The sequence below is a fragment of the Erpetoichthys calabaricus genome, chromosome 2 (genome assembly GCF_900747795.2).
Source record: "Erpetoichthys calabaricus chromosome 2, fErpCal1.3, whole genome shotgun sequence".
NCBI lineage: Eukaryota > Metazoa > Chordata > Cladistia > Polypteriformes > Polypteridae > Erpetoichthys > Erpetoichthys calabaricus.
This window is the reverse complement of record NC_041395.2, coordinates 263510679-263538570: the sequence shown is the minus strand read 5'-3', so window position 1 is coordinate 263538570 and position 27892 is coordinate 263510679. Positions and strand designations below refer to the sequence as shown.

The window sequence follows — 27892 nt, the reverse complement described above, 5'->3', positions numbered from 1 at the left end:
AACAGTATATTCGTTAACTACTTGAGGATGGTTTGACCAAAGAGCTAAATAGTTGAAAAGGCTATAGGATTGTTCTATAGTCTGAAGTTTTGTTTATTAATTTTTTTCTTTATTTGCTACAGGTGTGGGAAGTTCATTCACAGATAGTGATGCACACCTAGTTCTATATCTCCTACAAGAAAGAAAGGACCACAATTTTGGGACTGCTCCCAAAAAAAGGGACAGTGAGCATGGGTTCAGAAAAGATGACATCTTATGTTTCACTAGCTGTGTTACTCGTCTAAGACAGGTTAAGATCTAAGAAATAAACATAGATCTCAGTATTAACATTTGCAGTTCACCATGCAATCCACATGTATCTGTTATATGCCATTTGGTATGGGATTCATAAAATCATTGTTAATTGAAATGGTAAATGCAATGCATTTTATTACTAAAAATGTTTGTGATGCACCATTTTTTTGGAATGATGGAGACACAGAATCTGGACAGAGACAAAGATAGGCGCACAGATACATTTTTTCAATAGTATTTTTAAAATCTTATAATACAATGAATTCAATAAGCAGATTTATTTAATGCAACAGATTTTAGGAAGCAAACATTAACCCAGAATGATATACTTCTCCAAGATGGTGCTATTAGTTTCTTCTAATCTGTTTGCAACAACGTTTCACTTTTCTTTTCATTGAATCATCCAGCCAAAATAATTTCACAAAAATAAGGAAAGGTATGACATTCTGATATCTGTCTAAACTCAGGATATTGCATCTTTAACTGTATATACAGTAAAAGTATACATTAAAAAAACATTACATCACTTTCAAGAAACGTCTAGAAAATGTTAAATATACCTTCATTAACTTACTCTTGCAATTGTGATCATCTGGTGCTCTGAGTCTCGTTGAATTATCATCTTCTTTGTCGCTATTGATAAAATAAATGGGAACTGACAGAAAGAAAATCTGAAATATACAACCAATATATACTATAATTGATATGGTATGTTATTTATATTATGCACTGTAATATTAAGCTGAAAGAGGAGTATCTTTTCCTGAACCAAAGACATAAAAGGAAGTACTGTAAGCCATATACTGTATACGTTGTGATAGATAGATAGATAGATAGATAGATAGATAGATAGATAGATAGATAGATAGATAGATAGATAGATAGATAGATAGATACTTTGGAACATTCTTTGGAAAGTTAAATAGTTATCAATATAGCTTTTTAAATTTAAACATTTTTTTAAATTGTAAATATTGCTTTTTTACCTATGAGAATTCCCATAACACTGCCATATGTGGTACTCTTCCATTATGTCAATATGGTCCAATGTTAGGTTATAAAAATCAGTGTATGGAATAATAGCTGGGTTAGAAAGACTGTTGGCAGCATCTAAAATGTATAAAAATCAAGAAATACATATATGTTAACTCAATGTCTATGTTAACTAAATCATTTCATCATGAAATAAATGCTTGTTCTTGAAGAACAGTAATTTATTATGCTCACATCTACTTTTGTTTTTATAGTTTTTGCCCAAATGGTTAAACATTCCGTGACATTCACCCACTCATTAATACACTTCTTTACTTAAATGAAAATTGATATATCACCTCCTGCTAACAAGAAAGTTATTTGTTGTAGCAGAGTATTTCTGTAAAATAACATGTTGGTATGCTTGATTGTACACAATGCTTGTTTTAAGTAAAAATTCTCAATTGCTGAAGAAGCATATTAAATCCATCACAAATTTCATCATTCAGTTCCAATAAAAAGATATAAAACACAGAACTAAAAGATACCAGTTTTCTGATGCTGTATTCAGTCTAGATGTGCCATGCTTCATCCTTGAACATGGCTTTCATCACATCTACATACTGCATATATGACGCTAACAGAATCTTGATCAGAAACATTTGAGGCTGACTTGCAAATTGTTCAGAATCCCTAATATTTTACTCTTATGTAAAATGTGTGTCACCAGGCAAACTACTCCAGTAACAAACTTAAGAAGTATATCATAAGAGCAATTTGGCACTGAGTTCATGAACCTAGTTAGACTTTGTTGCATGTCATCATGTTGTTAGATAAAGGTAAGCCTTCAAATGCCTTTCCAAAGGATTTAGCTACACATCAAATGAATAAAAAATACCTTCAATAGACAGGAACAAAAAATTCGTAGATACTAAAAGAGGCACTAGATATCAACAGACCTAGGTAATCTACTTGTTAGTAGTTAGACAGATAACACTTTGCCAAATACTTTATAAAACAGCCCCACAGATCATACTATGTATAAGTATAAAGCAACACATTTCTAAGTGAACTATGGACCTGTGAACTTAAACAGATTTGAATTTTTAGACATTCTGAAAGGACATTTAGTATTAAGTTACTTAGCCTTTCAAGCCAACATGTTATTTATGTTTACAGATTTTCTCCCACATATAATATAGGTATTCATATTTAGCTCCAGAGTGAGACCATCTTTCGTGTTTGCAATAGATCAAAGCTGATAGCTGTAAATTGCCCTGTGTATATATTTAATTTAACAGCTATAGTGTAGACCCCCATCCTATCCAGGATGGGTTACTGCTTAGCAGCTTCAGGCCCTCTAAGACATAAATTGCATTAAGTAGGTTTTGGATATATGCATGGAATTATAATTAATTACAAGCGAAAATAAATGAGGTACATAGATTTCCTTACTGTATATCTGAATTGTTTGCTGCAAAATCTTGGTGAAACTGGATCAACATATATTAAATTATATATTAGTTTCTATTTTTAATTCAACTCTCTCTGTGATCTTATCTTTGCTAGTAAGATACTGCATTCTGTTTCCTTTAATCACTTTTCTTACAATTAGATTTTAACCTTCACATTTTGCAGTGCTAACCTATTATTCCAAAAATAATACTATATTGGGTACTTGAAATATTATTTTGTAGTTTTTATTTTGCTTTACTTCTTCTTATTCTTCTTCTACTGCACAACTGGATCCCAGACTTCAAAACACAATGATTTTTCCAGTATATTATGTTAGATACAGAAGAGGTTTTCCTTTTAAAATATTCAGATTCTCCTTAGTTTAACTCTTCTGCCAAAAGGGCATGTTAGAACAGAATAGGTATAACATTCAACTCGGCTAACACAAGTTATGAATATCTCATGAGCATAGTTAATCTCAGTTTTTAAATCAGTATTAATGATTCATTATTTTAGCATGGCATATACTGTTTTGAGCTACAGTTGAGGCTGTTGTTGTACATTTCCCATTCCTTTCTTGGTGTTATGTAGTAGTAAATGTACCTGCCAGGGAATAAATGTGTTGTTGTTAATTACTGCATTCTTTTGGAATCATCATTGTTTACCTGTGTTGGGATACACTGTGGAGTACCTAGAGAGGAGCTGGAAGGCTGGCTGGCTTAAGTGAACAGACTTTTAAGACTACATGAATTCTGAGACTACAAGAATATTCATAATTTATAAGAATTTTATTAGAATTACAAGCTATGGCCTTTGTATATTTGATGTTGTTCAAAATTATCTTTGTTTTGCTGAAAATGATTTATGGCATTTTCTACTGAAATGTCCTATGGATAGCAGCTTGTAAACTCTTTGTGTCAAGTTGTGTTAAGTGTCTTTTATATGTAAAACTTGGGTTGAGCCAAGTTATAGCTTATGGTAAAATTCATATGTTAAGATAAATATCCTTCACACAGAATACCATAGATTCACGGAATACTGCAACCAAACAGTGCCTTTTAAAGTAGCTTGGAGTCTTTTTAGTCTGGACTCAACAATATTTTTTAAATATATGAAAAACTTTTTGCTCTAAATGGCTTAGAATTGTCAGGTATGAAGGTATGAAGTAAGGTATGAAGTATATGAATGACTTATCTGTAAATGCCTGTCACTACTTCTGTAAATGTACCAAGAACAAAGGATCCTAAATTATCCAACATTTTTGCATTAGTGTACTTTTTAAAATAAACAATGTTATGATAAAAATGACTAAATATTCACTCACTAAGCAAAGCAAGGACCTTGGTTGCAGATGGAATCCACCATGCACATTTTGCCAGAGGCGGAAGCTCATCAGGTTTTGCTGGAAAGAGACGCAGTGATATAAACTGAAGAAGTCTGTCGATAAGTTGCTTGAACCTCTTCTGAGAAAGCCTAGGGATCAATATATTACATGAATTACTATGTACAGTACAGAACTGACACCACATGAGTTATAAAAATATGCCAATAATAAATTATTTGGGAAACTATTTTAATAATATTTTATTTTTGCTATATCAAATTTGGGGATAAAGCAAATATCATTTGTTTTTATTCTAATTTCAGGTCATACTCAGGAGCCTATCCTGGCAGCACTGATCACAAGGCAGAAACCAACCATGGACAGGCTACCACTTCCATACAGAGTGCCTTCACTCACAGACTAACACTCAACCGTAATGGAAGTGTCAGCAAAAGACTTGACAAGTACTGTGTTGCCAGTTTATTAGGTACACCTCCAGTCTATCATTTGCCACATGATAGCAGTTTCAAGGGTTTACTGAGAATGGCATGAAAAGCAAAATTTAACGGTGATATGAGACCCTGTGGATGAAAACAGCTTGTAGGGTCAAAGGGGAATGGTGAGTATTGTACAACGAACACAGGGGCCACAACTAGGCAAATTACATCCAAATTTACCAGTTAATGGTCCTTCTCTTGAATGGGCTACAACAGCCAAAGACTATGCTGTTATACACACAAAACACAGAAGCATCAAAACTGAAATGTTGAAGAATGGAAAGTAATTGCTCAGTCAGACAAATCCAGGTTCCTTCTCACCCTGCTGATGGAAGAATAAAAATTCATCTTAACCAACGTGTCCGTGGAGTGATTCTGTTTAATTTCACCAGTACAGGTGGTGGCAGTGTGATGGTGTGCAGAATGTTGCCCTCACACACATCAGAGTGCCTGATACCCATTAAAGAACACCCTGAATGACAGGGTGTAACATTGTTGTTGACGAGGTTCATACACTCTGGACCACAGTTTATCTATACAGTACTTTGATGGACATATAAAGCATGCTGATGCACTATGTTTTAAAGTATGTATAATTGCCGATTGGTCCCAGTGATATGACAATGAGTTTTCATTACTTCACTGGCCTGTACCATCTATGGATTTTGACCCTATCAAGAATCTTTTGGTTTCAATGGTAAGGGCTGTTTGTAGCAACACCAACTGTGCAATACAATCATTTCCACTACAATCCTGAACAAAGCATCTATTATTATCTTCTAGAATCCATGATCAGATGAATTAATGCTGTTTTCTATGGGCAACTAAGTATATTTTATTTTGGTCCGTGAAAGGAAAACCAGAGTACCTAGAGAAAACATCAGACAGGTTGCAAACGCTAGATAGACAGTGACTGGGCCAGGATTTGAACCTAGGGGTCTATAGTATTAGTAGTTTTTATAAATATAGCACAGTTCATAACAATGCAAAGTTTACATCGCTTACTATTTTTGTACTATAATTCATAATAAGTGGCTGTAGCTGACATATTGTGCCATTTCTTTATGATGATATTCTTATTTTTATGTCTCCCTCTGAGTAGTGATGGTTGTATAGTATCAAAAGCACACAGTGAATACAACAGTATACTGTATATTAACTACAACATCAGATAACATATAAGGTAAAAATGAATGAATATAAGAAAAACACCTACTAATGCAGATGTCATTAGGACCAGCTGCTGAGTTTTATGACATGAAGCTGAAAATCACATTTGAATCTCATGGTGCAAGTGCTAATGGTCTGGTATCATTTGCCAGAACAGAGTACGGAAACAGTAACTGTGCAGGCGATCCAAGTCTTTAATAATATCATATGCTTTTCTAAGGCAGCTTGTGGGATTATGTGCTTAACAGAAGTGCTGGTTCAGGAATATTCTGAACTGACCTCACCACTTTCTGTAATGTATGTTGTTCTGAGCAAGGCAGTGCCAATCCTGTTAATCAACCAGTACAGATGGAGTCCACTGTGCACCAACAATGGTTGATAAGCACATATGAAGACTTTTGAGCATACCACAGATGTCTGCGTAAGTAAAGTATTTGTAAACCTTCTTGACAATAGCTGAGATGTATTGTGCCTATGTTACAGTAGGTCATCAGTAATGATACAGTATCTCAGAAAAGTGAGTAAGCCCCTCACATTTTTGTAAATATTTTATTATATCTTTTCATAGGACAACACTGAAGATATGATACTTTGATATAATGTAAAGCAGTCCGTGTACAGCTTGTATAACAGTGTAAATTTGCTGTCCCCTCAAAATAACTCAACACACAGACATTAATGTCTAAACCACTGGCAACAAAAGTGAGCACACCTCTAAGTGAAAAATGTCCAAATTTTGCCCAAAGTGTCAATACTTTGTGTGGCCGCCATTATTTTCCAGCACTGCCTTAACTCTTGTGGGGAACAGCCCAGACACAGATAGGTAGACATGTTGGTTTCACCACACACACGTTTATTTACAATATTTACACGTTCCAGAAGTGCACAAACCCAGTGCCGCAGCACCAATCACCCCTTAAGTCCTTGGCCACACAACACAATGCCTTCTAGTCTCTGGTCCGCCTCTACTCCTCTCCTCTGAGCGCTGTCCTACTTCCACCCGACTCTTGCCATTGACTGGAGGGAGGCGGCCCCTTTTATACACCCCGGATGGCCTCCAGGTGCATCCTGAGGAGCTTCTGTAGCCACACCCCTGTGTGGCGGAAGCTCTGGTGGTGTATCCGGAAGTCCTCAGTGTCCCCAATCCTCTTCCTCCCAGCACTTCCGGGTGTGACGGAAGTGCTGAGGTCCAGGGCTCCCAAGGCATCGGGGCGCCCCCTGCTGGTGACCACCTTTGCTCAATACTTTGTCGATGCACCTTTGGCGGCAATTACAGCCTCAAGTCTTGTTGAATATGATGCCACAAGCTTGGCACACCTATCCTTGGCCAGTTTCGCCCATTCCTCTTTGCAGCATCTCTCAAGCTCCATCAGGTTGGATGGGAAGCATCGGTGCACAGCCATTTTAAGATCTCTCCACAGATGTTCAATCGGATTCAAGTCTGGGCTCTGGCTGGGCCACTCAAGGACATTCACAGAGTTGTCCTGAAGCCACTCCTTTGATATCTTGGCTGTGTGCTTAGGGTCGTTGTCCTGCTGAAAGATGAACCGTCGCCCCAGTCTGAGGTCAAGAGCGCTCTGGAGCAGGTTTTCATCCAGGATTTCTCTGTACATTGCTGCAGTCATCTTTCCCTTTATCCTGACTAGTCTCCCAGTTCCTGCCGCTGAAAAACATCCCCACAGCATGATGCTGCCACCACCATGCTTCACTTTAGGGATGGTGCCAGGTTTTCTCCAAACGTGACGCCTGGCATTCACACCAAAGAGTTCAATCTTTGTCTCATCAGACCAGAGAATTTTCTTTCTCATGGTCTGAGAGTCCTTCAGGTGCCTTTTGGCAAACTCCAGGCGGGCTGCCATGTGCCTTTTACTAAGGAGTGGCTTCCGTCTGGCCACTCTACCATACAGGCCTGATTGGTGGATTGCTGCAGAGATGGTTGTCCTTCTGGAAGGTTCTCCTCTGTTCACAGAGGACCTCTGGAGCTCTGACAGAGTGACCATCGGGTTCTTGGTCACCTACCTGACTAAGGCCCTTCTCCCCCTATCGCTCAGTTTAGATGGCCGGCCAGCTCTAGGAAGAGTCCTGGTAGTTTCGAACTTCTTCCACTTACGGATGATGGAGGCCACTGTGCTCATTGAGACCTTCAAAGCAGCAGAAATTTTTCTGTAACCTTCCCCAGATTTGTGCCTCAAGACAATCCTGTCTCGGAGGTCTACAGACAATTCCTTTGACTTCATGCTTGGTTTGTGCTTTGACATGAACTGTCAACTGTGGGACCTTATATAGACAGGTGTGTGCCTTTCCAAATCATGTCCAGTCAACTGAATTTACCACAGGTGGACGCCAATGAAGCTGCAGAAACATCTCAAGGATGATCAGGGGAAACAGGATGCACCTGAGCTCAATTTCGAGCTTCACGGCAAAGGCTGTGAATACTTATGTACATGTGCTTTCTCAATTTTTTTATTTTTAATAAATTTGCAAAAACCTCAAGTAAACTTTTTTCACATTGTCATTATGGGGTGTTGTGTGTAGAATTCTGAGGAAAAAAATGAATTTTATCCATTTTGGAATAAGGCTGTAACATAACAAAATGTGGAAAAAGTGATGCGCTGTGAATACTTTCCGGATGCACTGTAATAAAATATTTACAAAAATGTGAGGGGTGGTGTACTCACTTTTGTGAGATACTGTAACTTCAATACATTTAAAGCTATGTATTCTTTCTACAGCATCCCCACTGGTGTAAGTGTAGCTGATATTAAGAGAGTGTTTGGTGCCATGACACCACCACCATGGGTGTAGTAAAAAATTTATATTCTCCTCACAATAAAGGTTGGAACTCCACCTCAAAAAAATAATTTATTTCAACCCTGTCTGCTGAAGTCAGAAACTATTGAAAAACTTTTTTTCTGATGCCAAATTAAATTATACCCAAGCTGTGCACACCCAGGTTGTTACAATTACGGAGAAAAACTGTTATGGTGTGAAAATACTAATGACACATTTTAAACTCCTGTGTTTTCACTTACTTCTTTCTGCTCAACTATTTCACCTGGGTCTGGGGCTGACAGGACACTCTGCACATCTTTATTAATTGGATTGTGATTATGTGTAATGGGAACAGGAAAGCAGGGAGGAGAAGGAGAAGAAGCCTTTACTTTCAAGCTTGCTGCAATGCCAGATTTAATGATGTGATCTGCTCCATTGATGACAATGATTAGCATTTCGCCAGTTCCCTCATAACATATACAGTATGTTATCTTCAGTAGACTGGCAATGGCATATCATACCACTTGCTTGCTAACACGTTTTTTAGCACAAATTTAGATATTTTCTTTTTCTTATCATGAGAGAACTGTATAGTACCTTTCACATTTATTTATTATATAGTGCCTTTCATATCTAACTATCTATCTGGTCATTCCACATACTCTCGTGGTCCTAGCGTCAATGCACATCTTGGCCTGTCCAGTGCCAGACCCATTGGACAAATCTAGACCAAAATGAATTATACACTTTTCACCATGCTGTGCAACCTGAGGTCAGCTTTCCAATTTCTACTGTGCTCCAAAACTTAAGTCTGTGACATCTACAGTCTCCTTATTCTTCCCATAACTTGCCCTATAGATGGAATAGGAACAGGTGGACCTGCAACACAAATTTTATACTACACCTGTCTCTAAATTGCTCAATCCTCGGCCAAATTGCCCAGTTCCCTATTCTGCCAAAAACCACACCATAATGTCCACACCCCCACCTCCATAATCTTCCAATAATGTGGACTTCCGTCTGCCCTATAACACATCCAAAGCCAACCCAAATCTTTTTCTGCCTCTGCTAATACAGTGCCCAGTCCTTGGCCATTCCAAGTTTTATTCCCTAAATCCACATCATACAATCACTAGTCCTCTGATATTTCCCAAGTCTTGCATTTCAGTTTATCATTTAGCATACCTACAGAGCCAATCCCACACTAATTCTACATTGGCTGCCAGTCTGCTCAGTCCTATGCAAGTTTGATAGGCTTACCTCACCTGGGTACAAATACACATTGTAAGATCCACAGACAAAAATACCTTAAAACATAACTCACCCCACCTCCTGTCTTGTACTACAACCACATGACAAGTCCAATTTATCTTGGACAGAATCTTCTTATTCTGTCTTTATGATCAGGATACCTATATTTTCTTCTGGAGAAGCCGGTAAAAAAAAGGAGCTCTGAGATCAGCATTTTTCCACTTGCATTTTTCAGAAAGATGTTTCAGGTTTCGTACCCTCATCGTTGTCCACAACACTTTGGTACAGACACTTTGAAACAGCAAACATGGAAAGCAAGCATTACTTACACCACATCCAGTTAGCCAACTCTGTTTCTCATAACAAGAGCGAGAAAAACGTCCGTGGGTATGCTTGTCTCCTTTTTTTTCTTCAAGTGAACGATTTATTGCCTGAAGAAGGGGCCTGAGTTGCCTCGAAAGCTTGCATATTGTAATCTTTTTAGTTAGCCAATAAAAGGTGTCATTTTGCTTGACTTCTCACTACATGTATAATGTATATAATTCTCAAAGCCCTTTATGTGTATGGCACATTGTAAGGATCTACTTGCCATGTTACCCTAGAAGCAAAAGTCATCATTAATGTCTTCAATGTCAATTTGCTGATTATTTATTGTAAACTAAGTAGTTTGGGCTAGTGGTACTGACTAAATTTTTATTTAGTGGATTTAGGTAATTTAAAGGTATATGATTTTGTATTGGTAACTAAATAATATCTTTCTGCTCTTCTACTCAAGAATGGCGTAATAAAAATGATTAAAAGTGTTTAATAAACGAAACATACACTAAAAATGAACAAAACAAAAGGTGGTTCAGTGAACACCATGTTAGTTGAGAAATGGGTTGGATTATAATGAGGGAAAAAAGTTACGGAGTATTTTTGACTACTTACATTAAATTTATAAAAAGAGAGTTAAAAAATTGGCAGATAAGTAAATTATAGACTTCCTCCTCTTATATTAAACTAGACAAATCCATTATAAATGACATTTTATTAAAAATATACATTGTACTTATCGCCGTTTTCCCCATAAATAAACATTCTGTTATCTTTTTTTCTGGAAACTGTAATGCAACAATATTTATCCTTTTTTATAACACATTTTGACAGGGTGGCATGTTGGCACAAGGATTTGAACTTCATCCTAGGTTAGATTCCCCACCACTGTCAGTGTAGAAGTTTGCATGTTTGTGTCAGTTTGTCTCCGGATATCCAGGTACTTCGGTGAGATGGGGCTCTTTCCAAGGTTTGTTGCTCCCTTGCATCCAGTGCTACTGAGGTAGGTTCACTTCCCAACAACTATGACCTAGAAAAAGCTGGACTGAAAATGTTATGTTACATTTCTCAAAAGTTAATCTTGATAGAAAACGGAATTCTTGTGTATTAGATCAGAAGTATTTGGAAAAACAAACCTAGTTTTATAGTTTAATATTTTGGAGCTTGCACTTCTCAGTTTAAAACCTGTGTTACTATTGCAATAACAGTATCTGTACATTGTTATACATTTCATGTGTTCAGATCAATTTGTGAAAATAGGTCCAAGTGAAAAGTAATTTCCAATATTTATTTATGAACGTTTTGCTCCTAAAAGTACATAAAACACTTGTGATTTTATTTTTAGCTGTATGATGTAGGCTATCTATTCATAATCAAAACACCTTCATTTGGGGAAAGTTACTGGTGGTCTCAGAAGTACGGACAGCTGGGATGAATTCTGAAATTCATTCTGCACACACTTCCAAATTCTCTGTCATATCCAGTTTTTGTTTTTTTAAGCTGGGTACTTTGAGTACAGATTTGTCTCACAAGGATGTTGTTTGTCTGCAAATCAGCTGATGTGAGTATGGGTGTGTGCCTCTGTGATGAACTTGTATAATGTGTCTGATTTTACTGTTACACCATATTATGTATCATCCTTCAACTTAGCAAAAGGAAAAAAACAGTTTTCACAAAAAAATGGAAGACAGTATGTGAATTATGTCAATAAAGAACCTGTACACTGTTTAATTAGTCAAGCTAAAGATATATTTCTCTGCAAATTCTGTCTATGTTTTTGTGTTTGTGTATTTTGTGTTTGTCAGTTTCTTGATAGTTTAAGTTGGGTTATTTTCATTTAGCATTCTGAATTTATGTAGTGTTTTGCTCTCTACCTAGTAATGATTTAATTAAGTGCTATTATGAAACTCTGATTAGGTAATTATCCTGAGGTGTTGCAATTAGGTCAAGCTACAGCACGTGGGGGCTATAAATATTTTGGTATGTTAGTCCTTTAATTGGAGTGGAATCAGTTTGCTTCTGTTCACTGTGTCTGTGTTTCTCTCTTTGAATTTTCGAATATTGATTTTGGGTTACTAATAATCTTTGACTATTTAATGTTCTGGTTTATGACTTTTTGGTTGGGTATTTTGGTTTAGGAATTAGGATTGTGGGCAGGCTTGATTAGTTTTGTCATTTTTGAATTCCTGTTTAATATTTTTGTTAATTTCAGTCCCTTTTTTAATGATTGGACTTTTTAGTAATTTGTATTTAGTTTTGACATTCCTTGAAGTTTTGTTTTCTCTTTTTTCTTTTTGTATGCTGATATAAATAGTATATCTGTATATTTCCTTTTTGTATTTTGCCTTTTTGTTTTATTTTGTTTTAACTTAGTATTTTCCTTGTTCTCCATTTGTTCCATTTAGTCATTATAGTTTAAAAAAAACTATAAAAAATGTGGGGTTTTTTGGGTTTAACCGTGTTAATACATTTGTTTATTAAGTTCCAAAAGTGACCAAGATTTTCATACATGGTTTCCCTCTGCTGTTTTAAATTTTGGTAACAAGACTCATAACAAAAGCATTAGACCTACTGTTTTTCATACCTAATTAGAAAAAAAAACAAAACTTTTAATTAAATTCTCAAATCTACAAATACCTACTCTAAAAGACAGCCGCCAGCTCAACCCAGTCAGGACGCCCAGGATATAGAAAGATGGGGGAAGGCAGCTTCTTTAAGGCACTGCCTCCTCTGAGACGCTAGATGACTGCTCCCCAGTATTGCAGAGGTGCCCTGGATTCCCACAGGGCAATATGGGGACTTGGAGTTCGTTATCTCAGCCCTGTTGGGTGCCGTGGATACCACCAGGGGTGTTACTGTGGAGAACTTATATGAGACAAGATTTTCACTTAACCTGGAAGTGCTGGCAGACCACGTGGGCGGAAGAAGCAATTCCGAGTTGGCCAATATAAAAAGGACCACCTTAAACCCAGTCAAGGAGCCGGAGTTGGGAGGTTGGGAGGAGATGAACAAAGCTTGCTAGGATGAGTGGAGAAGAAAGAAACAGAATTATTGTGTGCTGTATTGTTATTTACTTGTGGAATTGGTGGTGGAAAGTAACAGTGAATAAAACAAGTTCTTGGTGCTTTTAACTTGTGTCCTTAGTGTCTATGTGTTGGATTAGAGGAACAACAGTGCCTTCTAGTGTCCACAAGTGGAGTAGTCAGCAGGATTTTCTGGCCATCTGTTGGCAGAAACCTGTTTATTTTCGTGGACACATCCCGACATGACAGTGCTGTTGCACGAATGAGCCCACCAGAAAACCCTTGGCAGTCCATCACGATAAAGAAGAAGACTAAGCAGACCGACAACCTGCGGAGCATTCAGGCACTCAACATTGTCGACATCAGAGACTAGATGGGGAACAACTACTCCTATCGGGAGGGAAAAGCTCTGGGTGATGGCATTCAGAAAGAGGTATGTGCCAGGGAGGGGATCAAGAGGTTTCTTTAATTAGTAAAGTTTGTTCTATGCTCGTACCTCATAGAGGAGGATCATCCGGAGATCCAAGAAGTAACGGAATATACTCCTGAAGATGATAGTAGGGTTCCCGACAGACGTCAGAACGCTGAAGACTTCGGCCAGTGGTTTGCTGGAGACGGAGATGTAACCTGCCCAGAGGAATGGTGGGACAGATAAGGTCAGCGTCAACCCGTCATCTGCTTGGACGGTATCCCAATGGACGCTGACTCCAAGAATGGAAAGGGGGAGGCGAGCGATGCTCCGTCTACTATGAATTAAGGTAATGAGGTTCAGGGAGTGACTGAATGATCCACCAATAAATTAAAACAGTCGGATCGCAGTCAGCAACAAGCCATATCCTGAAACTCCAACTCCCATGAGCCCACACAAGACCCGACGGCACATGCACAGGGAAATGGCATGCTATCTCAAAAGAGAGACTTAGACTATACCTACACCCTAGATAAAAAAGGAGATTCACTGAGAAAAGCAAGGATCTCCTGATATTTCAGTGCATGAGCCTGTGCGCTCACGTGAGTCAGAAGTACAGTACACTCTCCGCAGGGGTGGGGAGATTGTCCACCCTCCAGCCTGCTTCCAAACAAGCAGGGTACGAACATCAGGAGGGAGGCGGCTGTGTTATGAATGCCGCCAACTGGGTCACATGGAGAAAATGTCCGCTCAGAACCAGGGAAGATATCAGGAGACAACAACAGTGCAGCATCTCCCCACATTTCTCTTGCTTATGGTTTTTCAGGGCAAAACCCTGGACTGGCCAATGCAGACAGCCCCTTCTGGGGAACGACACCCCTCGCAGGACAGGATGCTTCGCCCCACAGTGCTCAGCTGAGGGAGGGGCAATGTAAGAGATGGCCGGCATTGCTTTTGTGGATACATACTGTAATTATTGTAAATTATAATGAGCACTACAAATCTCAGAGATGATTAGGCAGCAAAATGCCTGTTATACTACGCAAAGGTAAGAATACCACAAAGGGAAAACAAAACTGAATGACCAGAAACCAATATGGCAAAATGATACCTAAAGTCAAATACAAAAAAAAGGACATAACCAGAATATAAAAAGAAGTTGTTACCAGAACACAATTACCACTGTTAGGGCCTACTTGCTTGAAAGCTCACTATCATTATAAAAATCAATGTTTTTTTGTACACTAAAGTATAAACCAGCGTATAACTGCTGTCAACTTTATACCATCCCTTTCTGTGGCATTATCATAATGGCAATCTGGTCATGTTGCATAAGTAAGAAAAATAAAACTATATCCAAAATCAACTTTTTAATTTCACTTTAAAACCTGAAAAAAACTTAGAATACTCACATTCAAAACCTCAAAACAGACAAAATCACACACATGAAAATGGCTAAATTCTAACTTTTTAGATTTAGACATTACTAAAATCAGGTCTGTCTCTTGGGTAGGGCAACTGAGACCCATAGGGAGATGCACTTTATTCCGTTTTTCTGAACTTCATTAATATTTAATTTGAAAATTGCTGTCTTTAACAGTATATTGCTCTACCAGTGAAGTGGAATGTAGAAAGCCAATAAGGCTGGGCTAATCAAACTTGGAGATGCATGTATGTTCTGAAAACTGTAGAGAGGGTCAACTTCAAAAGTCAGAAAAACTGAAACACTAAACTATGGATGGTATCAAAAGGACCACCAAAATTCGATAAACAAAAGATGTACCATCACCAAAATCTACACAATAAACTATTTAAATAATGTTAAAAGTCAAATTGTTTTGAGTCAATAATCAAAAGACATTTATTACTGGAAACCCACAATAAAATTGTTTTGAGGTTTGAATCTGTAATCTAAGAGACTGCACTGAATGCAGGGTAGATTTAAAGCATCAGTGACACTGCACATTGTGCCTTCTGGAAGTCAAGCCTCTAGCAATGGTTCACTGCATCCTAACAACAAAGGCCACTAAATGTCAGAGCTTACTAAAAAAAAAAAAAAACAACAACAAAATACTTAACACTAAAAATAATAAAATTATGGGACTGTCAACAGGAATCAACTGTATTCTGATGGCCATTCAGCAAGTTATCTTCTATATCAAGAACAAATGAGATATTACCTAGTTCTTTTCATATAAAGTATACAAACAATAAAAGTGGAATCAATCGAGAAAGTAGTTTAACACTTACTTTTTAAACCAGTGAACTAAGAAATGGTGGTCTGCTTCAGACAATGTAGCAATTTGTCTCAGCAAGTGTGCAAAGATGACATAAGTTGAAATTCCAGTGTACTGTGGGTTCTGGAATTGGAACGGAAAGAAAGAGACACTTTGATGTTCACAAATAATAACGTTTGAAATATGTGGATTTTGTGTCACTGTTCTTCCGTTTGAATAAAGAAAATATATTTATAAACAAATAGACTCTTTATCTTAATTTTCTATAACGTTTATAAACATGGTAATTGTTTATATTTTACTACACAGCCACTACTGAAAAGAAAATAGACTCTAATAGGAAATTCATACACAATTTTTAAGTATAAAACATTCTAATTATACATTTTTCAAACCTTTGAAAAAAAATCATATTATTAGTGGATCACACTGATGACATAATTCTCTCATTTTAAACATGCTTTGAAATGTTACGGTAATTGAGCTTTTAATTATCAATCAGAATAAAAATTGATAATCGCTTTCTAATCTAACAAAGTACAGTAAAAACTGATGAAGGTAATTAAAAATAAAGTAGCTTTTATTTTTCAAATCTGATTTTATGTAATCAGTTTTTAGATTTTATTCTTGGTATTGTCATGCATATACTTTAACAAACAAAACTGTAGTAAAATTTATCAACCTCTGTTAAAAAGAGAATATTAAAAAAAGTATGTATTGGTCTGAAACAGATTATGTATACTGCATACTATACTATATAGATTAACATATCTTATAAGCAATTAGAAATCAGAAATAAAATGTTAATTTTGAATATTTAAATTCTAAAGTACTATGATGGCGGACAATTTTGCTGCTTTGATGAATTAAGAAAAAAATTCATTTAAAAAAAGAAAGAATATGCAAATTAGGATTTCAAAGAAAATTTATATTATTACAGTCTCACACAGGAAATTAAATTGGAAACTGATTGTTGAAAATATCTCCCTACATCCAGAATAATGCTAAAAAGTCACTAATGTAAATAATGGTATATTTAATACAAAAATAACACAAATAGAAATAAAAAATACAAAAAATAAAGAAAATAAAGAAAAAGGCCTCTTGCGACACTGTATGATAACTGGAGAGGTTACGGAAGTCCTGTTAACCACATGGGGTGGCAGACGTAGTTGCCCACTTCTTCAATACCATGTAGTGCTCTTCATTTTAACTTTTCGACTCTCCTTCCTTCTCTCAAGACACTAACCTCTTTTCCTTAGCTAAGTAAGCTTTCACCACAATTTTTTTTTATTTTTTTATTTTTTTATTTTATTATTCTATTTTTACTCTGTAGCACTTTGGGATTGCTAAAATATAAAGTGCAATATAAATAAAATTTATTATTATTATTATTATTAATATTTCCAACCAACTGAGAAATTGCATCTGACTGCGGCAAGAGATGCTTTTATACCCAGATGTGGGATCACTTGTGAACCAGCCCTAGAATGACCTGGATTAAACAGGGTTGAGAATGTTATGTTAAAAATAATACCCAAGAGAAAACAATTTGAGAAAGCTAACATAATTTGCAAAACTAGCAATATCCTGCTAGTGGCTTGTAGATTTCCTGCCAGACTAGAGGATGAAACTTGTGGTTGCCTTGTGCATGTGTGCTAAGAAAGCTGTGTGTTGTATTTTATTCTAAAAGTACTGTAACACATGGATCTGATTATTCCTATTTGGCAACTGCTTTTAACAACTCAGGTGATGCAACTATAGTCTCTCTCTTTTTCTGTTGGCCTGTAGTTTTGCTTGTAAATCTTTAACTACTCTCATCTAAGGGTATTTCTATTATAACTAGATGCTCATTCAGGCATTGCTATACTGACAGTATGTGGGAGATTGATTTTTTATGTTTAAGCTGTAGTGCTGGACATGGCCATATATTGTATATTGGTCAGATATCCAAGTAAATAATTTACTCTGTGGTGTACATTACAGCATTAGAAAAATTTTGAAGAGAATAGGCCATTTAAGACCTTTGTCAATCACATACCCCTTGATAGCTCAAAGTAACATACAGAAAAGGTTTGAAATTTCCTAAGTCCTAATTTTTACTTTATTACTTGGTAATTCATTACATGGCTTAGTGGTTATACGTGTGAAAAAAACTTTGTAACATTTAACCTAGCACTACTAGTGCGGCAAGGGAACTTACAAGTAGTTATTCAGCAAGTAGCTGAACAATTTCAAATATGTCAATGTGGTAAAAATAATATTATTTAACTGTTATTCCATTCAACCATTGTTCTATGGATGCCTGCAATTTAAGTATATCTGCCATCCCTTTCACCACAAGAACCTCATGGATATGGCAAACTGTTTAAAAATTTTATGACTTTGACTAGCCTCCTTTACATTCTGACCTAAAATACAATATACTGTAGTATATCTAACAGCACTCCACACAAAGATTCACCTCAAGGAGCTAGTGGCTTCTAAAAGAAGAGCCAAAAGCTCTAATTATATGCCAAACAGCCAATCAAATTACTTTGATTGATGTATTAAATATTAATCTTTCAGTCCCTTAACTTTTTATCATCAGTGTATGTATGCCTAATTCTTTTCCTTCTCCTGTGGAGTGTTTCCTTCCCTTGTGCTCCATGTCCATCTTGATGATTTGGGAAAATGAATGTCATTCTAACATTCAAACTATGTACAGTCATAAAGAACAGTGCATTTTACTCAGGCTCTGGGTCTGTGTCACTGACCACCAGAATGTCAATTTCAGAGTGCCATCCAGTGTAATGTGGTCTTCTTTTCTTCTTGGTTGAAATGTGCCAGTGTTTGACACAAGGGTCAGGAAACTGCTCAAGTGATGGGCCTTCTGTGCTGATTATGACTAAACCCTCCACGACTGAGATATTGAGTGGGTTTCACACTTTAGATTTTATTCTGTTTTGTAATTTAAAGCCACGGTTCACACTGAACTGCTGAAATAGGTGGAACAAGAATGATCTCAATAAGATGTATAATATTGTGGAACTCGGCGAAATAAAGCTCTTTAGTCAGTAAAACTTCCTACAAACTTTTATAAGACCTGTCTGAGAATTGACCTTTAATCAGAGTCTTTAGCAACCTCCATTTCATTTGTACAGCCCTGACATCACATGCATTCTTCAACAAGACTTATTGATACCATGTAATTAAAGCGTAAATGTCATTTTTTCCAAAACTGGATTAAATTATCTGGTCATGAATCATGATAGAAGATTGGGAAGCAACAAATGATCTCCGAGTCATGTGAGCTTCCTTGCTGTGATTGCCCCTCATACTTTCAAACTCGCTTTCCAGTTCCTTGACTGCATCCCCCAGTGTTTTCTCAACACACAATTGAAGGTTGTCTATAACGGCTCTCCTCTCTTTCTCTTGGGTGTGGGTTGAATTTTGTTTTGTTGAGTTTGACTTGATTGTATGGAATGTTATTTGCTTCAAATTAAAATCAATAAAAATACATTTTAAACAATTTCAGCTATACAATGTTGATTTGCAAGCAGGTCACAGGGGCACACATTTCTAAAGAAAAAGCTCAGCTGTGGAAATGAGTGTCCCCTCTGGTGGAAGGAATGGAGGGGTACAGTAAATATCACCGTGCTACAGAAGACTGTCTGATAGGCTTTTTAAAGACACTGTGCACCTTTTTAACTACTCTGTATTCATAGTTTGATCAGTTTTAATTTGACATGATCAACTGTGCATATACAGGAAAAAGAGATTTATAGGATAATGATACCTGCTGTGAAAATAAGATCCCAGTTTAATCTGAAAAGGATGGTCATGACAGGCAAGGGATTTTTTAATAGAACTTAAAACAGTTTCAATCACAAAGATTTAATCACTTATATGACAGAAGAAAAGAAAAGAGAAAAGAGTCCCACAACAAGGCCTTTCCCATGGAAATTGTTTTCTCTCTAAAAAAAACTACCTGAGTAAATGTATAAGAGAAAGGCACCACATATGGTGTGAAAGTGGATTAGTATGTTTATTCTAATGATTTGTCTTTAAACTGTCTTTGTACAGAGTTCTTGATTGTCAAGTAATGAATTATTAATTATAATTATTACTATTATATTTTTGCTAAATCTTATTTTCCACATTTCTTTGTTGATAAGCTCCTATTAAAAAATTATTGGTAACAGAACATATAGTGTGCATGCCAACACAACTGAAGTAACAACTAACAAACTAGCATTTATCTACTGTATACCATTTTAACAAAGTTTACTGTCTGCCATCAATCACAGAACACCCCGGTAAAATGACAATAACATGAAATACACTTGCAACTTAAAAATGCAGACTTCACGACATCACTGTGCGTGAGGAAACAGAAGTTGAGACAGCTGCACAAATTTCTTGTTGCAAGCTGAAAGGCTTAATTTACTTGCTCAGAACATCTGTAGGTTGTAACTTATTAGTTGTTCCCTGAAGAAGGCCAATTTGTAATATTCTGAAATTTCCATTTTTCAGTTTTTGTTAACCTAAACTTGGCAATTTACTGCTTACTATTTCACCATTTTGAATATATATTATATATATTGTGGCACGCAGCTGGGGGTGGTACCCAGCCAGGACGCCCAGGAGGATAGGAGGAGGGCTCATGCCTCCTCCGGACCACGAGGGGGCGACCGCCCTGGTTCCTTTGGGGGCCACGGGTACAGAGCTGGGAAGCTCAACCCTGTAGGGGCCCGTGGTCACCGCCAGGGGGCACCCCAGTGCCTGGAGATACCTGGACCTCAGCACTTCTGGGGGGAAGAAGACTGGGGACACCTGGAGGGCTTCCAGGAGCACAGCCGGCACTTCTGCCACATAGGGGAGTGTCCGTGGAGGAGTGTCGGAAAGCACCTGGAGCCCATCCGGGCATGTATAAAAGGGGCCGCCTCCCTGCAAACGATGACTGGAGTCGGGTGGAAGTGGACAAGAGTTGTGTTGGAGAGGAGTGGAGGTGGCCTGAAGGAAGCAGGCACTGTAAAGAGAGGCCTGGACTTTGGGGGATTGGTGCTGGAGGCACTGGGTTTGTGCAGTGACTTTTGTAAATAGTGTAAATAATAAACGTGTGTTGGGTGATATAACGATGTCCGTCTGTCTGTGTCTGGGCTGCTTCTCACAATATATATATACATATATATAACGTGGAACCCAAAAAAAACTAATTACGACTTTGCAAACAAGGATGGATGGTCATATGTCAATGGCTTTGATTGATGTTTACCTGTATGATGCTTGTACCTTTTTCATAAAATGATTTACTGTTGTGTTTGACACTTGTTAGCCAAACTGAAATTTGACAGTCTGTTGCTTCTGCTCCATGTATGTTTTTAAGTCATGTCCCTTTCCTAAAAAACTGTAGGATATAAAATATTCAACTGTTTCTACCACACCAAATCCAAAGCTGCATCTTTCGCTGACTTTATTGTCCATGTAATATTAGATGAATCACCATTAAGCCATAAGTTAAAATAAGACTAGGTTCTTCTAAACTTTTTCTGTCATTTTCTGTATATACACCTGACATTTCAAAGCAATCTAGGATAGGGTCCAGCCTGCCATGGAGCCCAAATATATATGGATGAACAGATTGATTAATATCTATACATACTGTATTCCTATGTAGTTTACATCAAATGCATTTAAGTATCCACCCAGTTTAATCCTGTGTTGGTTAGTCTAAAATGACATGTACTTCTTTGCAAAGAAAAAAATAACAATTTTAATTAAAAGTTGTAACTGTAAACAAGTTTCACCTTTGCTCTAAAATATATTTAGTAAATGTTAATATTAAAGACGTCTACACCTTATTATTACAACACAGAAAAATTATAATTAAACCAAATAGTATCCCACACAAATTATTGTAATATTACAGAATATGCTTATTTAAAAAAGTAAAATGAACACACATATACGCTGTACATATATACATTCATACATACATAAGCAGTCAAATAAGTAAATAAACCAGTTTAAAATATAAATAATCTGCTACAAAGAAATAAACTGTGGTTATGGCATTATATATCATTGCTATGTTCTTCCATCAATCTGTACTAAAATAGTTTTTTGTGAAAAACATTAGAATTGTAATTCGCCAATAGAAATTGCTAAAATAATTTTTTTTCTAACATGTTTACTTGTTGATATAGGTAAAAAATACTTGCATAAATCTATAAAAACTGTCTTTCATGAAAAAACGAACAGGAAATATGTTTGAACCAACTATGAACTGAAACTGCCTGACAATTTTCTTTTTTCCAGTTTCTCACCAACATTTGAAACAAGACTGAAATCTAACACATAACTGTGTGCTGTTAAAATTAATCTAAGAAAAACTTTCTTTACCTGTACCAGTATAAAGTAAGCTCTGAGGTCATCTTTAGTGCGGGGTCTGAAAGAAGGGCAATTTATTCATTTATAATCAAACAAAGAAATTAATTGTCATTTAAAATTGCTCAAAATCTTTTCTCTTCATTGAATATTTATATTTAGTTACAAAAAATTATATTAAAACAGAGAAAGAATAAATGTCAACCTTAATGTGCCTAGGCAGCATTGTATAAAAACTACAGGAGTCATGTAATGCCTAAAATTTAAAAAATAGTAAGAACTTCTAAAGAGTGTCTTCTACTGATATTGATAAGTTGTTATTAACAGTAGTACACTGAGTATTATTTTAAATATGTAATTGTTGTAGTTAGACTATCACAGTAACTATGCTGCTTTATAGAAGCTTCTAATGCATCATCACAGTTACTCAATAAACAGTTATTGAACATTTATCTGCAATCCAAAGAGAAATTTGTAAAAACTAAAAGTGAGTCAAGCAAAAGCTTATAATTACTATGTATTTCTGTCTAAACAAATATGTAGATAAAGGGTATATTTCTAAGTTATCATTTCTTCCTTTCAATGTTTTTAAATAACTTAAGTTTATTACTTAAGGAAATAGTCAGGAACATTCAAATGGTTCTGTTTTTCACATTTTCACAATCTAGATCCAGCTTTCCCTAACAAACACTGACAATTATCTTAGGTATTAATGATGAATTTCACAAATATGAAACATTCTTTCCAAAACAAACAATGCTTTGTTGTTTCATTACATAAACCAAAAATATTCTTCAGAAGGAAAAAAAATAGTAAACAATATACTTACCCTTTCCATTCCCTTAATAAGCTGTTAATGATCCCCTTTAGAACTGATTTTTGTACCTCTTGTGGCTACAAGAAAGGAAATTGATGGATATGTTAACTCAAGCATAAGTACTTTAATAACAATTTGTTAGTAATTTGTCTTTTAATTATTTTAAGGCTTAATAATCATGATAAATACCAATTTAGCAATCAAAATTCTAACAGAGAAAGTTAAAGTTGATTTATATGGACTTTGCCATTGGTCACTCGGAAAATGTACAGGTGTCTTCATAGTTCAGGCATCATAGCTGGAAGATGAAGCAAAGATCTTATATGCCAAACCCATCGGACTGGAGGTTCTGTCAAGCATGGCAGAAGGTGTGTGACTCAGATACAGTTCAGAATACACATCTTCCTAAAAACTAACAGCTAGTTTGTCTGACTTCAAACTTCCTTGCCACACTTAACTGATTTTTTACAGGTCACAGAGTTGTGCAGTCAGTGTGCATAAATGAAGACAGACATAACACACTTTTTGAATGAGGTGTTCCAAAGATGATGTTTCATATTGTTAAGGACTGCTATCTGACTGAGGAGGAACCACCGGGCTTCACATGACTAATGAATCTGTAATTAAATAATTTGGCAATATATGCATAAGATGACCCTCCCAGTGTTACACTTACCACTGCTGCTTTATGAAGTCCCTGTCTCCATTGTGGTGAACTTGGAGGTAAAGGTCAGTGGCTTCCTGCAAAGTTGGCTGAACTTGCACAGGAGCCCCAGCAGCATTGCATTCTATAGAACTGTTACTAAGCTAAACATGTCCCTGAAGTTCCTTGAAAATATGTTTTAAATTACCACAGCAAGAGAGGGTTTGTAAGGTGTCAAGTGACTGAAGGTTGCCCAGGTAGTGTCAGAAATCAACACTGGGAGAAGCTGGCAGAGTTCTGTGTTAGCCATGGAGTCTCAATGAAAGTGTTCTACTGTGCCCCTTTTTACCTCAGTGTTGTGACAGGAGACACAAGCTGGTCTTGGAGATGATACCAATTCTAGTGAAGGATATGTTCCATACGAAAGCAAGAAATCTGAGTAAGAAATAGATCTAAAAAAGCCCAAAGAAAGCAATGGACAGATTTATATGTGGGGATTTCTGGTAAGCACAGTCACAACAGATTAAGTGCCACGCCCAGTCGATGCATCATATCACATCCATCCCAGAAAACCTACACAACTGGGGAAATTTGGGACCACTATTTGTCAGCTATACTCTGAAAGAGAAACTCTGAGGCACTTTGGGTAGCTGTGGAGGGCAAGTACTGATGGTGCGATGATCAAGTACTGAAGATAACTATATATGTGATCAGCATTGAAAATCAGCATTAGTACAACATGCTTCAGAATATTGCTTTCATCAGAGCTAGAGAGCACCTTAGCTCAGCAGTCAAACCAAAAATTCTGGTGACTGAACGGAATACTAGCAGCTCAACGCCAATCCTGGGAAAACAATTAGCACATTGTCTAGAACACCTTGAACCCAAATACTATTATTTTCCCACAACCAACTAAAAATATCACCCGACTGGAAAAAAAGAGAACCATGGAAGTATTAGTTTGGAGTAGACCTTAGACAGGAAAATGGCATTGTATGAGATGCTGGTAATTGATTGTTGGACACAGTGCTGGAAAGCTAGGTGTATGCTTATTGTGGAGTAATATATACTTTGATGTGTTATATAGTAGATTAAATTAGATTACAGTAAACTTTCTTTTTCCTCAAGTGGGAATTAAAATTTTAGCATGAATATAAGCAGTAGGACAGTGTAAATTTAGCTTAGAAGTAACTGCATGCAACTGCAAATAAAAAGGCCTAACAGTTACATCAGGAAAGAAGTGCATTATGGTATAGTTAACATTTTTGACTTCTTAATAGTTTCTACTTTCTGTGGGTCTGCAAGATCAGTTTGTTATTACACGGTCATTTTAGGTTCATTATTCTTATGTGTACAGAGTACAGTGAACTTCTTACATGCATTTTTTTTTTGTTTTCCAAACTTGTTTGCCAGGCACGACTTTTACTTGTATTATATTTAATTGTATTGAATGTTAAAACAGGCCTCTTACCATGTTTACAGCCTTAACACCTTGCCTCTATCTTTTGCTACCATTATAAAATGCTTTGTTAGAACTGTTTTCATTGCAATACAGATTTTGGATTTAGGTGCTCTCCATGTGTTTTACATGTGTTTTTTGTTTTGCCTATGAAACAACACTGTTAAGATTGGCTGTAGGGATTTTTCTGGTGATTATCTCTACAATGCCCAAAGCACATTGGGCATTACTAGAGTGAGAAGGAGGATATCAATTTATAAAAATCACTCAGTCAACAGAAAAAGCTTCAATATACAGCATGTAACAGAACTGAGTACACTACTCTCACTATCCCAAATTACAAATCCTGTTCATTTAATACATTTTTGTTTGTAGCTAAAACCCAACAAGAAAGTAGTCAATTAATCTGTATAAAAAACCAGAATTTTTTGACAAATTGAACAGTAATGAAAAGTCTTTATTTAAGAACCAACTGCAACAAAAGTCAGTGTACCCTTCATTATCAAGATTCCATTCTTAAATATTTTTTAATATTTTGTATGTCTGAAATAATTTTTAATGACAGATTTGGTCCTTGTAGGCATGGATAATGCCAACATCAACAACATTTATTTATATAGCACATTTTCATACAAATGATGTAGCTCAAAGTGCTTTACATGATGAAGAAAGAGAAAAAAGACAAAATAAATAAGAAAATAGAATTAGGGAACACTAATTAACATAGAATAAAAGTAAGGTCTGATGGCCAGGGAGGACGAAAAAAAAAAAAAAAAAACTCCAGACAGCTGGAGAAAAAAAAATCTGCAGGGGTTCCTAGGCCTCCAGACCGCCCAGCCCCCTCTAGGCATTCTACCTAACATAAATAACCTCACAATCAGTCCTCATACCAGTCTTACACATGTCTATGGAGGGATTTTCTGCCATTCTTTGCAGCTATTTCTTATCTGCTGCTCTTTGCTGGAAGGTTTTTATTGCTCTACCTTCAACTTATTAGAATACCACAAAAGCTTTCCATTAGAATAAAGTCAGGGGACATATTTGGCCACGTTATAGTTTTCAAACTTTTTCTACTTTAAAAACTTTGTCATGTTGGAAAATTCTTCTTCTGCCAAACTTCTTGAGACCAGGAGTCTTCTTTTCATTATTTCATTAAGTATTGAGGTACAAAAATTACATTCACTGTGCCATCTATAAATGTCTTCTTTCCTACACTGTGATAGTTGTGGCCAGGTCCATGCCACAAATGCTGGACCACATCTGATCAAAATAACTTTATTTTGGTTTCATCTGACCAAAGAATATGCTGCCAGCATTCATCAGGCTTATTTTCATGTTCTTTGGCAGAGTTTAATCTTGTAGTTTGTGATGGTTTTCTTTTTGGACACTGTCCGTAAAGCTTGCTTCCATCCGATGTCCTTCGCACCGTATGAACAGTCACTGAAACACCAGTTTTCACAGATAATCCTTGCCTTGCACATGCCTATTTGTTTTTCAAGATAAGGTTACATAAACAGCAAATTTTGCGTGGCATAATTTTTCGGGGATGGCCACTACGCCTTTGGTTATTGGTAGTATGGCTCTTCCTATATGTCTTATCCACTGTTGTGTTTTGGCTTAGATTCAGTAGCCTACTATTACTCTTGTACTCTCTCAAATCTTAATGGAAAAAGACTCACAATCTGGTTTGTTAATTGTGTAAACAATTCCTTAACATGTGAAGACATGATGCATGAGACACAACCCAGCCCAAAACTGAGAAAGCTGTGGTATTCATGTAATTAGCTTTATTTAGAAATCACAGGTATAATCCCTTTTGTCGCAGTGGTCAGAAGTATACTCATTTTTGTTGCAATGAGTTTGTACTTTGAGGCTTGTATTTTCAATGTAGTCTATCCTTTTTATTTGAACTATAAATACACTACACTTTAACTTAAAAATAATACAATAATTAAAAGATGATTATGATTTTTAATCTTTTAACATTTTAATGATATTGACCGGGGGTGTTAGAAAGAGAAGGTTTATGGATATCTATAGCATAATGGCACTTGAACACAGCCTGTGACCAGATCAACCACACTGGGTCACCTGGCTGAATGCTTCTGATGTTGAAAGACCCAAAGCATACAATGGCCCTAGAGCATCATAAGATGTATTCTGATGGTTAATTTAGTGCAATTTTCTTAAAAAAGCTTCCCCAGAAATAAAAGTTGGATGAGAAAGGTCGATGAAAGAAAGGACAAATGGATGGATAGATATCATTAAAGATAAGACAAAAATTAAGCTTCCTAGTATAGACTGTAGCTGCCTAACAAACACATTATAAAAATTTTGTAAGAAAATTCCATGAAAAGTCTATACAGGAAAAGAAAAAAAAAGTGCAAACTTCACATAGGCTGTAACAGGGCCAAGATAAAAACCCAGGCTCCTGGAACTGAGAGGTAGAAGCATTAACTATTGCTCTATATGCTACACCTTCTTATAAAAATTAAACAAAACTTTAACAAACAAAACTGTTTAAACTTCATGTGGCAATAATTATTTAGATTTACACATGCAAGCAAGATAAAAGAAAAATTGTCTAGTAATGGACGTGGACAAAATCCTCAATACAGCTCATATGTAGTAAATGAAATATCACTGTGAAACATTTTCTTTCATATAGAAAGTAAACTATTACATAACAACTACATGAAGTGAGGGTGTGTGCTGCTAGAAATTACACCATTGAAAAAGATCTGGAGTCTTTGAAAGCCACTATATTTGAGCCATTTAAAGAAGAAAATAAAACAATGATAATATACTGGTACTTCAGACACTGCAGAGAGTGCACTTAAGACGGGTTTTGCCAGTGGTGTATAATACACTTATGATAAACCATT

The 27892-nt window shown here is 36.3% G+C and overlaps 1 protein-coding gene across 1 annotated transcript in view; it reads right to left on the bottom strand.

The window, feature by feature from the left end:
• hectd2 (HECT domain containing 2) overlaps positions 1–27892 on the bottom strand; it is a 106687-nt gene that overhangs the window by 38406 nt on the left and 40389 nt on the right. The window contains exons 6-11 of the mRNA XM_028795463.2: positions 22918–22982; positions 22104–22149; positions 15733–15842; positions 4046–4194; positions 1281–1404; positions 869–965 (exon numbers count right to left, since the gene is read on the bottom strand). Of these exons, the coding sequence (XP_028651296.1) occupies positions 869–965; positions 1281–1404; positions 4046–4194; positions 15733–15842; positions 22104–22149; positions 22918–22982 (591 nt within the window). The remainder of the gene's footprint in view (positions 1–868; positions 966–1280; positions 1405–4045; positions 4195–15732; positions 15843–22103; positions 22150–22917; positions 22983–27892) is intronic.